Genomic DNA, 14,025 nt, shown 5'->3' with positions numbered 1-14,025 from the left:
AAATGAGTAAATAGAGGTATGTATAGGCAGGCACATATATTCATTGAAGACACAACTACAGATACTCCTCAGACATAACCTAACACCTTCCAAGATTGGTCTTCTAGGTTGGAAAGCTTAGGACAATAGTTTCATGAGACAACTCAGTCAACTGGCACAACAGTTCACAAAGTTCACGCTCTGCATCCTAGTGAAGTGAGTAGCATCCAGGGTCTTAAAAGCTCACAAGCCGCCATCTAAGGTACAACTATTGGTCTCTACTTGTCAGGAGCAAAAGAGTAAGAGGGTAACCAAAATCTCAGAGAACAAACAAGTCTACCAGGCCGAGCGCATACACAAGCCACAACCTCAACCACCCTGAGACTACAAGAACTAGAAGGTACCTGGCTACCGCCACTGACCAATCTGACTGGGGTCACAACAGACGATCCCAGATAGAATGGTAGAAAAATGTAGAACTTAAATTCTTAAAAAAGGCCAGACTAACTGGACCACCTCAGACCAGAGGACTTCCTGAGACTATTGCCCTGAAGCACTTTTCAAAACTTGAACCAAAACGATCCCGAAATCACCTTTTAGCAGAAAAGCAGAGAAACACACAAAATAAAGGATATTAACCATTAGAACGGTGCTGTACTAAAAACCCATCTGTAAGAGTCCAAAAGGTCAACATTTAATATAAAGTAAAGATAAGAAGGTAAGGGGGCAGGGAAACTAGAATACTGGAAATGGAACAACCATAACACATTATAAAAAAATGCCGACACACCGTGAAAAATATAACTAATGTCACTGATCAACATGAGTGGAAACTGTCAAATGGGAACCTAACTTGCTGTATAAACTATTAGAAAAAACACAGTAAAATATTATTAGGGAAAAATAATAACATACCCATTGCACATTAACATAACAATAATAATACTATCCTTTACCCTGATTGTTTTCTTCATAGTATTTATCACAACTTGATTTATATTTATTTGGCTTGTATATTTTTTGCCCCTTTCCCTATAAAAATTATTTTATATAAGGTTAGGAATTTGTCTGCCTGGTTTATCATTATCTAGTTGGAATTAGAAAATGCTGAATAAATACTTGTTGAATGAATTTATGTTCCATAGGTTTAATGACTCTTGTTATAGTTTCAGTGAATATGGTATCATCAGCATAAATGCTCCTCACCATGGTCACCCTCCAAATCAGATTCTCAGTACATACATAGTAAAAAAACCCAAAAGGGGTAGGTAATGACGAGAACAGCTTTCATGTGCCCAAAAAGACATTGAGGGCTTGGTATATCTCTGCTCACATATTTTCCAAATATTTCCCATTACCTACTATGAGTCAGAATCAACTCGATGTCAACAGTTTGGTTTTTGGTTTCTGACAGAGCTTTATTTCAAACTCCTTGCCTAGAATTGAAGACTCTTCACGATCTGACCCTGGTTTTCCTTTGTACTCTTATCTCCTACTATTTTCCTGTATTTTGGCTACTACGCTACACAATTCCAAGGAGCACCATTCACACAGAATGCAACACGGCCTGTAGTCCTGCCTATACCATAGCCAAACTGATCTAGTCTATATTCCTACCATATTTTTTCCTAATCGCCACGTACCAAAATCCTACTCCTTTTTCATAATTCAGCTCCAATGCTTTCTCCACAAAACTTTCCTTAATCATCCCACCAGAAGTGATTGCCTCCATCTCCTCCACATAGCACAGAGTAACACTCCTGAAATTCTTGCCTTATAGTAAATCATCAGTACTTCTTTATCTCCTTCAGTATACAGTAAATTCCCAAAGCGCATGGATCTTTTTTATACATCTTTGTATCCTTCATGGTGCCTTGCACATACTAGCTGTTCTCGAATCGTTCCAACCCACAGTGACTCCATGTGTGTTAGAGCAGAACTGTGCTTCATACGGTTTTCAATGGCTGGTTTTTCAGAAGTAGATAACCAGGACTTTCTTCCAAGGCATCTCTGGGTGGACTCAAACCACCAACCTTTCAGCTGAGGACATTAACTATTTGTAGTTAATTACCTTGCACATAGACACCTAATAAAATTACTGTAATAACGAATAAATTCTACAGATGGTTTGAATTGTTCCCTTATGCTTCCATTTTCTTTTGCCCCAAAGGATCAAAAAGTTTGCAGTGAGAAAAGCAGTGTGCTTTATATTTCATTTTAAACTTTACGATTCCTTTGATGGTTTGATTTTATACTCCTCTGCCCTTCTCTCTCCCATTCTATCTAATTAGGAAGGGGATAAAGCCAGGAACTCCTCCTGTTAGCCAATCAACACTCATTTACTGATGTGTTGATTACTATATTACTTTTCTCTTTTTAATCAATTATCACTCATTTACAGAGCACCTAATATGAGAGATCACCACACTAGATTAGAATAGATGGTAAGGCATCCACAGATTAATAAAATAAAGTCCCTGCACTAATGGGCTTACAATCCAGAGAGGGACTTAGGTATGTAAACAGGTCTTGTAAAAAACATATAAGACATAGGTGCTAGAAGAGACTGACGGCAGTGCCATTGCTATGCAGAGAAGGCAAGTGTTAATTCCAACTGACAGCACTTAGAAAAGAGGTATTTGGGCTGATTCTTGATGGATAAATAAAATTTTAACAGGCATATGTTGAGGGGAGGGGGTCATTCTAGAGAAGAAACAGGAAACATAGAGTCTTGACGACCCTGGTATGCTAAAGAACCAACAAGTAACCAGCCAAATAGGTAGGGGTGTGTGTGTGAGAGACAGAGAGAGTGAGAGACAGAAAGAGAAATAGAGCGTTAGCAAGTTACAGTTATTAGTGAAAAGATGACCAAGCTCAAAAGAGTTCAAGGAATTTAAACTATTAAAAGTATCTGAACAAGAAAGTGATATAGTCAGAACTGCATTTTGGTCTAGAGCTCAGATCAGAATTAAGAGATAAAAACAGTGAAATCATGGGAGTTAAGACTGTCTCAGAAAAAAAAAAAATCATACTTAGGGTGAGAGGGGAAGGAGGCAAGAAGGAGAGAGGCAGGCCAGTGAAAACATAAGTGATTTGAAAGACAGCAGAACATGAAGATAATGTCATCAAAAACCAAAAAGGCAGCAAAGGAAGTGATTAACAATATCAGAAAAGAGGATGAATTTCATTTGGCAACCAAGCAGTTGTTGATGCTCTTAAGACTGACAGTTTCAATACAATGCCCGGGGAAAGATCACAGTAAGTTGAGAGAGAGAAAGAATTATAAAGGTATATAAATTATAATACATGGGGGGTGCTTTTCCAAAAGCTGTAATAGTGAATGAAAAGACAGAAAAGGGCAGGGGCTTGAGGCAGAATCAGATCTGAGAAGAAAGGAGTCTGAAAGAAAAGAGGGCACATGCCGCTAAGACCTGGGGGCGGGGGGAAAGGAGGGCTCAACAAGAATAGGTTGAAGGAGGCAATTTAGGAGGTGGTTTGGAAAGGAGAATACAGGGGAAGCTAGAAAAATTTCTGGTAACAATCAAGTAACTTAAGGACACTCCAACTAGCTGGGTAAAGTAATCTTCTAAGAATTAAGAGGGGTGAAGCTCAGCAAAAAAAAGTTTTGAATAACTGCTATCTGGAATAAGATAACTAACTGGAAATGAAGAAAACGAGCACTGAAAGCCCAGATGATAATCCTACAATGCAAAAATAAAGGAACAAACCAAACTGTATGTTAACAAAATAATCTAAAGCAGAAGATGAAACTCTATTATCCTGCAAATGTTCTACAGATACACTTGGAGAGGTAAGGAAAAACGACAGAGATAATAAAGTAGGAATACGCAAACTTTTGGGAACTGTAACAACCCTAAGCAGTTGATAACTGTGTATGTCAAAATGTACAACACAAATCTTTGTATATCTATAAACTTCCAAGATTAAGCAGTAATCTACTTGTTTTAAAAAGAGATTACGATTATTACTACATCATATTTCAATACAAAAAAGGTGTTTTTTTTGCACTGAGTTATGACTCAGTACGTTTCATACCAAGAAAGTTTTGAAAACTTGTTATCTTTCACAACATATGAGCTGTCCCTCTGAACTGTCTGTCATCCACAAATTCAATAAACTTCATCCAACAGGATAGGGCTGGACTCTTTCAGCAGGACACTAACGGCCTCTCTCAGGCTGATGGTGATTTATTACTCATCGCTCTGCAAGTACGGTTGTTAAGGAATCAAATTCTATGACTGTATTCTCATCCATCCCACATTCCTCCATCTTGACCATATAGACATAATAATTGTCTCAAACATGTCCTGGTGAAGCCTAATTACACAATGTGTAGGGCATTTCTCTAAAGTTGTTGTTAGCTGCTATCGAGTCGGCCCCCAACTTGTCGTGACCCCGTGTACAACAGGATGGGACCACTGTGATCTACAGGGTCTTCACTGATTTTCTGAAATAGATTGTCAGACCTTTCTTCCTAGTCTATCTTAGTCTGGAAGTGCCACAGAAACCTGTTCAGCATCATAGTAACACACAAGCTTCCACTGACATATAGGTGGTGGCTGTGCTTAAGGTATACTGGCCAGGAACCAAACTGGGCATTCCTGAGAATTCTACAAGCCTATTAATCCTGTCAAAAAAAGAAAATGAGGCTAATTTTAATTTGATCACTCCCTAGCCAGCCCTGTCTCTATTAAACTTAGGAATACAAGTTTCCTAAGAATTATGTTATAGATCTATCTGACAGGGTCTCACTACATTTCTCCAAAAAGATAAACTTCTCAGTCTTCCTATTTTATGATTATCTACTTTTTAATATATGACTATCCCCCCTATCTCCCAATGAGGAGAGGAAAAAAAGGTTTTCAGGCCAACTTGAGTACATAAACTTTTGTGGATATAGATAAAAGAATCAAATGTCTATTTACAATACCTATCATAGTAAGTTAGTTATACAGATTTTACATCACATACCATATAAAATAATATTCATATAGAAATTCTGCTTTTTTCCTAGTCAACATTTTATAAAGTAATTTTATTGACATTTTTCCAATGTATCTTTGGCATCCGTCTTCATGTTCACTAGAGTGATTGAGCCCCCTAACAGTTTTCTTCAAACCATGTTAACTTCCTTTTATTTACAAGCTGTTTGAACTGTAGCACTTTTTGAAGTCTTGTGATCTTTTAACCTAAGCCTAAATGTCCACTTTGTATACGTTACGGCAGTTTTTCCATTCTATATGTGTATCCCATAGATGCAGATTCATAATCTCTACATGGTAACCATTTACTAACTTTGACTTAAAGTAGCTTCAGATTTGTATCTCCTCCAAACAATACTTTTTATATCTCCTTCAAACAATACTCTTTTGAGTATGGGGGGGCAAGGAGGAGAGCTTGCCTCATATTCAGGTAATCAACAGGTCAAAAACTTCACAAGGTAGGAACCCAATTATTTCTTAAACACATTTTGATTAATAACATACACTACTGCTAGTAAACACTGACGCATTAACAATAGTCTTCAGAAGTTAACGAATTTCTTTCTGGACTAATACATTACAACTCTGCTATACCATCTGTTAGAAAAAGAAAGCAGAGTAGGATGGGATGCTCAACTCCTGTAAATTAGTTCTTAAAGAAATGGGACAGATGGAGAAATAGTTCCAGTAATTTATGTGTACTGGGTAGTGGTGGAAACAGATGGCGCAGTGGTTAAGAGCTACAGCTGCTAACCAAAAGGTCAACAGTTCGAATCCACCAGGTACTCCTTGGAAACCCTATGAGGCAGTTCCATTCTGTCCTACAAGGTTGCTATGAGTCGGAATAAACTAGACGGCAGCGGGTTTGGTTTTTTTGGTTTGGCGTAGTGGTTAAGAGCTGGGCTGCTAACCAAAAAGGCGGGCAGTTCAAATCCACCAGCCGCTCCTTGGAAACTCTATGGAGCAGTTCTACTCTGTCCTATACTATTGCTATGAGTCAGAACTGACTGGATGTCAACGGGTACGGGTATACGAATTAAGTGTCAGGTACTGTTTAAAGCATTTTACATACATTAATTCATTTAATCTTCACAATGTTCCTATGAAATAGGTGCTATTGATAACCTCCTTTCACTGATAAGTCAGGCTTAAGAAACTACCCCAAAGCCATACAGCTTGTAAGTTGCAGAAATTCAGGCAGTCGAGTTTAAAAGGCAAGACACTGCCTGTTAAGTTCGTAAAATTAGGTTTTCAGTTTATAAGACAGTTTCACCTATTAAGCAATCAGTATCAGTGGCCTAAAGAAGACATAAAGGTGAGCATCCGGTATATTTTAATATTATTTTCTATTATCCATCTACACTGCCTGAAGGCATAATAATGGGTCTGAGGGAGGAACAGTTTATCCTTTGTTTTTATGTTTCCTGAGCAGATCACTATCCACATTTCAGTCAATGCTTTTAAGGAAAAGTTTCCTAACTATAAACACAAACATAGAACGAATTAGTACCATGTCTTCCTCATTCTCTTTCAAACTTTTTAACTGACGGTAGAGCACCTGTCCCTCTGGGCCTAGATCTACCTTGCCATCCCAAACACATAAAACTAAACGTTTTGATAAGGTAACTTTCCTAAGCCCTAAAACGATGGTAGCACTTCATCAGCTGTCATTTGGTTGGGTGCTGTAATGGGGGCGGGGGTGAGTGAGTGGAGGGGGGAGCAGTTTCTTAAGGAAAAACAAGAATTCAAGAAGAGGAGGTAGGGGCCTGGGAGATAGGAGGGAAGGTGCGTCGTGCGGAAAAGGGAGGGAGGAAGGGGGTGGGGTTGGAGGCACTGCTCGGTCTGACTTGGAATTTCGTACAAATGAGGAAAACAGGGATTGAGGAGATGGGGGTCTAGTCATTGAAACCTGTTAGGCAGCATTTTACTGATTTTCTTTTTATTCGTCTTAGACTCTTGCTTCAGAAGAAACTGAGACCCCACGAGTACTAACGGCCCAATCCCTCAGGCCACAGTACGAGCATTCAGCCTCCCGGCCAGAGCTGGTCCCTTACAAGCACCGCTCCCCGTCAGCCCGCAGCCGGGCCTTTCACACGCCGGGCAACCGGCGGGAGGGACAACCAGAGCCTCTCGGCCGCAAGGCCAGGCACCCGCGTTCCGCTCCTCTGCGGCAGTCGCAGCTGATTCCCTTCCGGTGGGCAGCCCCTGGACACTCACACATCTCGTTGCTGAACCTGAACCTAGCCTATCTGAAGAGCTGAACCCGGCAGTCACAGAGTAAAAGCCAGGCTGCATTGAGAGTCTTACCTTTAACAGGTTAGACGTCGCCATGTTCCTTCAACTTACACTCTCGCGAGACAGCGCGAGATTTCGTGGGGCGCTGGACCAGGCCACAACTGGAGGCCGGAGTTCCCACCAGAACCAACCGGCCGATGGGCCCCGCACCGAGGGTGTGGTGGGCGCGGGAGCGGCGTGCCGACAGCGCTGACCTTGGACCAGGCACCGGGAGCTTCCTTACTCTTTCCGCCTACATGGTCACCGGAGCTTCTCCACACGAAAGAGCTCATGCAAACGCTCAGGGCGACCAGAGCAGCGAATGGTGAAAAGGTAACGGGAGCCGACCTGACGTGGTTGAGGAAGCATCGACTCCACGAGCCTCCCTCACACCTTCGGATTAGCCTTTACGGTTGCCCCCGCAGCGGCCACCGGCAACGAAATTAGCTCGGTTTAGGCCCCACAGCTCAGGTTCCGCGGCCGCATCACGTGACGCGGCGGGCGGGGGCGCGCACGGGAGCGAGCGTGGGAGCCTGGAGCCTTGGTGGGACCGGAGGCCGCGTAGGGGGCTGGAGTACGCCCTCTGCTGGCGGGACCCGGCGTTTCCCGGCGTGCTCCCCCCACTCCCCGTCGCCAATCTGGGGATTCGGTTTTCAGGGATGGAACTGTGTGATCCCGAAATGCTTGTAGCAGCTGTCTTCCGTCAGAACTGACACAGACAAGGCGCCCAGTAAATATTTGTTGAATGAATGCGCCAAAGTGATACTGTTCATGTTTCTATTCAAGAGCGCGTGGCACTTAGATATCCTGTAAAAGATTGTCGAGGAATGAATATTAGTCCTGGATTGCATTAAGGCATATTTTCCTAAAAGATGCTGAACCCTAAGTCCTCAAGCTTTATCCCCTCAGACCACAGACCACTGGCCTAGACAAGAGAATGTAATTTGTACAGAGAACAGTATAGCTGGCATTGTATTATATGTGTTTACAAACAGTATTCATTCTTACATTCATAATATGTTACAAATTAATAAGAGCTACGAAGTAAAATAAAAGGGGGGATGAAGATGTAATTTTAAGTAAAGTTGCCTGAGTAGGCCTCAATGAAAAGATGGCGTTTGAGTAAAGATGTGAAGGAGGTAAGGGAGCCAGCCCATACTATATGTGGGGGAAGAGCATTCCAGACAGAGGGAAAAGCAGGGGAATGTACCTGAGATGGCAGGGTGCCCAGAGCATCCAAGAAACAGGTCAGTGTGTCTGGAGCAGAGAGAGAAAGGAGAGTAGTGAGATCATATAGGACCTTGTAACCAAGCCAAACCCACTGCCATCAGGTCAATTCCAACTCATAGCAACCCTATAGGACAGAGTAGAACTGCTCCATAGACTTTCCAAGGAGCACCTGGTGGATTTGAACTGCTGACCTCTTGGTTAACAGCCATAGCACTTAACCACTACACCACCAGGGTTTCCATAGGACCTTGTAGGCCACTGTTATTCTTAGCTACCATCAGGTTTGCCCCCGACCCAAAACAGAATATTTGGGGATTGGACAATTGCGATGCATAGGATTTTTATGGAGCCCTGGTGGCACAGTAGTTAAAAGCTTGGCTGCTAACCAAAAGGTCAGCAGTTCATATCCACTTGCCGCTCCTTGGAAACTGTGGGTCCTGTAGGGTCGCTATGAGTGATTTTTGGAAGTAGATCACTAGGCCTTTCTTCTAGTCCTGCTACCTACTCTGGAAGCTCCACTGAAACCTGTTCAACATCATAGCAACATGAAAGCCTCTACTGACAGATGGGTGGTAGCTGCACATGAGGTGCATTGACTGGGAATCGAACCCAGGCCTCCTACGTGGAAAGCGAGAATTCTACCACAGAACCACCAGCGCCCCCTTAAACTGCTGGCTTTTATTCCAAATGAGATGGGAAATTGTTGCAGGGTTTAGAACCCATTTTAATCTGGTTACTCTGACTACTGTGTAGTGAATAGAAACAGGAAGATCATTTAGAAGGCTTTTGAAATCTCATTTAATCCAAATGAATTGATGGAGAGTAACCTAAAACCAAAGCCAAACCCATTGCCATCAAGCTGATTCTGACTCATAGCAATCCTGTTGCCCCATAGGGTTCCCAAGGCTCTAACCTTTATGGAAGCAGACTGCCACATCTTTGTTCTGTGGTGCAGCTTGTGAGTTCAAACTGCCAACCTTTCGGTTAGCAGTCACGTGCTTAACCAGAGCACCACCAGGGCTCCTTCAGAGGGTAACCTAGCCAAACTTAAACAATTACTGAGTGATAGAACAATGATTAAGAGCCACAATGCCTGTAATGTCCTGGCAGAATGTTAACAAAGGGAGACTAAACTTAAGAGATCATCTTTGTTCTACAAGTGAGAAAATTGAGGCTCATAGAGATGACCTGGCCAAGATCACTCAGTTGTAGGGGCCTTCCTATGGAAAATAGTGCCTATGGTAATTAGTTTTAAACTGCTGAATAATCTCTCACATCTGGAGGTGGAAACTGCAATGGCCAATACAAACTTTTCATTAGTGCCCTCCTCAAATGGCCATGGAAACCCTGGTGGTATAGTGGTTAGAGCTATAGCTGCTAACCGAAAGGTCGGCAGTTCAAATCCACCGAGTACTCCTAGGAAACTATGGGGCAGCTCTACCGTGTCCAGTAGGGTCACTGTTAGTCGGAATTGACTCAACAGCAATGGGTTTAGTTTTTTAGTTCAAGCAGCCATGCCTTAGTTAGCACCTCTACTCAGCTGGCCTCACAAAAAAGGCCTAGTCAATAAACTTTATGTAATTATGTTTTCCAGTGCAACTGGGTTATCCTCAACCCTAGTCCAGTTCTACTGCTTAATTTAAAATGTAAGACTCTAGGTTAGACTATAATCAACGCATGCACCCTAAAAGAGAAGTGAGGTGACAAAATGTGATGTAACAATTGATGAATAAATGAACTAATGACCCTACTTAAAGAATCCAATTAAATATTTAATACTTGTTTGAGCATCTGTTATGCAGTAGACACCAGAAACGCAGGATTAAGTAAGACAGAAGACCCCTGCTCTCTTGGACCTTATAGTCTAGTCAGGGAGCCAGATGTTAAGCATGGTTACACAAACCAAATATTCCTTAAGTGGAGTTGTGATAAATGCTGTGAAAGAAATACACAATGTGCACCTGAGAATTTAGTTAATGATATTAATATTGAATTTAGGGGGAAGTGAAGGTATATTTGCAGTTTACTTTGAAATGTATCAAAGCAGAAGAGGGATAGAAAAATTGATAAAGCAAATAAAGCAAGTATGTTGTCGTTGTTAGGTTCCAACTCTTAGTAACCCTGTGTACAACAAAACAAAACACTGCCTGGTCCTGCGCCATCCTCACAATTGTTATGCTTGAGTGCATTATTGCGGCTACACAACCCATATCGTTGAGGGTCTTCCTCTTTTTCGATAACCCTCTACCGAGCATGATGTCCTTCTCTAGGGACTGATCCCCCCTGATAACACGTGCAAAGTATGTGAGACGTAGTCTTGCCATCCTTCTGAGAAGCATTCCAGTTGTACTTCTTCCAAGGCAGATTTGTTCGTTCTTTTGGCAGTCTGTGGTATATTTTGTATTCTTCGCCAACACCATAATTCAAAGGCATCAATTCTTCACTGATCTTCCTTATTCATCGTCCAGCTTCCACACGCATATGAAGTGATTGAAAACACTGTAATTTGGGTCAGGCGCACCTTAGTCTTCAAGGTGACATCTTTGCTTTTTAACACTTTATCAAGGTCTTTTGCAGCAGATTTGCCCAATGTAGTGTCACATTTGATTTCTTAACTGCTGCTTCCATGAGCATTGATTGTGGATCCAGGTAAAATGAAAACCTTGACAACTTCAGTCTTTTCTCTGTTTATCATGATGTTGCTTATTGGTCCAGTAGTGAGGATTTTTGTTTTCTTTATGCTGAGGTGTAATCCATACTGAAGGCTGTGGTCTTTGAACTTCAGTAAGTGCTTCAAGTCCTCTTCACTTTCAGCACGCAAGGTTGTATCATTTGCATAATGCAGGTTATTAATGAGTCTTCCTCCAATCCTGATGCCTAGTTCTTCTTCATATAGTCCAGCTTCTCAGATTATTTGCTCAGTATACAGGTTGAATAGGTATGGTGAAAGGATATAGCCCTGACACACACCTTTCCTGACTTTAAACCGCACAGTATCCTCTTGTTCTGTTTGAACAGCTGCCTCTTGATCTATGTACAGGTTTCTCTTGAGCACAATTAAGTGTTCGGGAATTCCCATTCTTTGCAATGTTATCCATAATTTTTTATGATCCACACAGTCGAATGCCTTTGTATAGTCAATAAAACACAGGTAAACATCCTTCTGGTATTCTCTGCTCTCAGCCAGGATCCATCTGACATTGGCAGTGATGTCGCTGGTTCCACATCCTATTTTGAATCCGGCTTGAATTTCTGGCAATTAACTGTTGATGTACTGCTGCAGCCACTTTTGAATGATTTTCAGCAAAATTTTACTTGCGTGTGATATTAATGATACTGTTTGAGAATTTCCACATTTTGTATAGTAAAATGTTAGTGTTAAAAACTAGGTGGTGAATATACTGATGTTTCCTGTAAAATTCTTTCAGTTTTGCTACATTCGAAATTTTTCATAATTAAACATAGGGGAAATTTAAAAAAAAATACAATAGGCCTTGTTCCCTCCACAGATCCCTAGGCATCCATTTTCCCTTCTCAGAGACAGCCACTGTTTCTTCTGAATCCCTAGGACATTCTGTGCATAGACAAGCGTTAGTGAATTTATATAATTATTTCTCATCCCACAAATGGCGCTATATTACTTACGTGTTTTAACAGCTTTTTTTTATTCAGCAGTATGATATAAATGACTGAAAAATATTTTTGTGCTTATTCTTTTCACACTTTCTGATAGAAATTTAAAGAATTACTGGCAGGCCCTGATTCATCCATTGCCTCCAAGATGTTTGAGATCACTACTTCCAAAATAGGCTTTTGAAGTCTGTTTCAAGCACAATAGCTATAGAGTCAGAGCTTTTGATTCGTAAGTTGCAAACAAAAAAAAAAGAAAAAAAAGGTCTCTGCATATGTAAAGACAATGAGTGAAGTTTAATCAATAAAGTATATGTTGATTCAAGACTCAGTTTAAATGAGACTAGAATTACTCCAGAGGTCGTGGTCCCCAGACCTTCTCTTAGCCCAAGACAGGAACCATTCCTGAAGCTAACTTTTCAGACAGGGATTGGACTAGACTATGGGGTAGACAATGATACTGGTGAAGAATGAGCTTCTTGGATCCAGTAGACACATGAGACTGTGTTGGCATCTCCTGTCTGAAGGCGATGAGAGGGCCAGAAGCTGGCCGAATGGACGCGAAAAGAAATAGAGGAGGGAAGGAGTGTGTTGTCTCATTAAGGGGAGAGCAGTTAGGAGTAGATAGCAAGGTGTTTATAAATTTTTGTGTGAGAGTCCGACTTGATTTGTAAACTTTCACCTAAAGCACGATAAAAAAATTTTTAAAAAAAATCAATTTGAAAAAAGAAACAACCAAAACAAAGCTAGGTAAAGTGCCAGGAGTTCATAGGGTTTTGGGAGAGGGAGGAGGGAACAGACCCAACAGATGGAAGAGAATATCCATTAGGGCCTCCTAGGCCTCTGGTTACCACACAGAGAGAAAAAGTCTGCCTCAAAAAGCTGTACCACTGCCTGGCACCTGAAGGACCCGTGGAAGCCAACCCTAAACCCAGCCTTAAGCCTAATTAGAATGTAATCATACCCTATATGGATTCCTATCCTTCTACCTAAACCAGAAGATCCTTCTTTGCTGTGCTAGGGAGTGCCACACATTGCCTGTGCTGAGGGGTGTGGTAGTTGTATTTCTTGGGAGAGGGCATCTCAGAAGTGGCTACCTTTTAAAATATTGCTTGTAAAACAACCACCTGTAACTTAATTCTTTTTCAGACCATGGGGACTACTCTTTTTGGATGACTTCTTCTATGGCCAAAAACACTTCTAAGCTCCACCCTAACCCCTCCAAAAAATGAGGCCCTGAACAAGGTGGATGGCTGGGGGCATAGGAAAGTAAGGAAGTGAAAGCCCCACCGGCAACTGTGTGAGACCGAAGAGAACCATCCTAAGATTTCTACTCCTGGTATTAGATCAGGAGTGAAACCCCCACCGTCCAGTGTATACACATTACATAATTACTTTCCTATGTCTTCAACAACCTAATCCCTCTCCCTGTCCACTATATGTAAGTAATAAAATTACACCCTTGAATGAACCCTCCTGTCTATCTTTTCCTGCCTATACTTAGGTCACTGGGCATTGTTAGGGAAAAGCATACAACCAAGTTGAGTGATTTCGCTTTAAATTCATAAACTCAGACTTTGAATGGGTACTTGGACACTACCCAACAATCCCATCATGTTTTTTGCTGGTGGACTTGTTCTTTCACTCCACTCCCCAGCACACCTACTTCATTTCATAATCTCATGCCCCTTTCCCTTACTCAGTGGATTACCCCCATCTGTACTTCACCGTGAAAATGAATGACATCTTCCTTGTTTTTCTCCCACCAAATCTTTGAACTTTCATTTTTCCATCTTTTAATTCATCTTTATTACACTGTTGGAAAGGTCCCTTCTTCAGCCCAATGGTGGAACCTCTCTCTGCTTGTGTCCTGAATCCCATCTCCTATTGCCTTTTCAAGGACTGTCTT

At 41.5% G+C, this 14,025-nt stretch overlaps 2 protein-coding genes across 6 annotated transcripts in view; one reads left to right on the top strand and one right to left on the bottom strand.

Moving 5' to 3' along the window:
- Window positions 1–7,401, bottom strand: part of CUL5 (cullin 5) — a 127,666-nt gene extending 120,265 nt beyond the window's left edge. The window contains exon 1 of one of the 2 annotated variants that reach the window (XM_010595436.3): window positions 7,290–7,401. In XM_010595436.3, coding sequence (XP_010593738.1) covers window positions 7,290–7,313 — 24 coding nt within the window. In that variant the 5' untranslated portion in view covers window positions 7,314–7,401. The remainder of the gene's footprint in view (window positions 1–7,289) is intronic. The other variant, XM_010595437.3, reaches the window with a different exon arrangement.
- A 75-nt stretch (window positions 7,402–7,476) lies between these two features.
- The window catches only part of SLC35F2 (solute carrier family 35 member F2), a 186,289-nt gene continuing 179,740 nt past the window's right edge, over window positions 7,477–14,025 (top strand). For 3 of the 4 annotated variants that reach the window (XM_064288895.1, XM_023554753.2, XM_064288896.1), the window contains exon 1: window positions 7,477–7,589. Coding sequence is in view for 1 of the 4 variants with exons in the window: in XM_064288894.1 (XP_064144964.1) it covers window positions 7,579–7,589 (11 nt within the window). In the remaining 3 variants the exon portion in view is untranslated. The remainder of the gene's footprint in view (window positions 7,590–14,025) is intronic. The other variant, XM_064288894.1, reaches the window with a different exon arrangement.

Source organism: Loxodonta africana, chromosome 7 (genome assembly GCF_030014295.1).
Source record: "Loxodonta africana isolate mLoxAfr1 chromosome 7, mLoxAfr1.hap2, whole genome shotgun sequence".
Classification (NCBI taxonomy): domain Eukaryota; kingdom Metazoa; phylum Chordata; class Mammalia; order Proboscidea; family Elephantidae; genus Loxodonta; species Loxodonta africana.
This window is presented reverse-complemented; position numbering and strand designations above follow the sequence as displayed.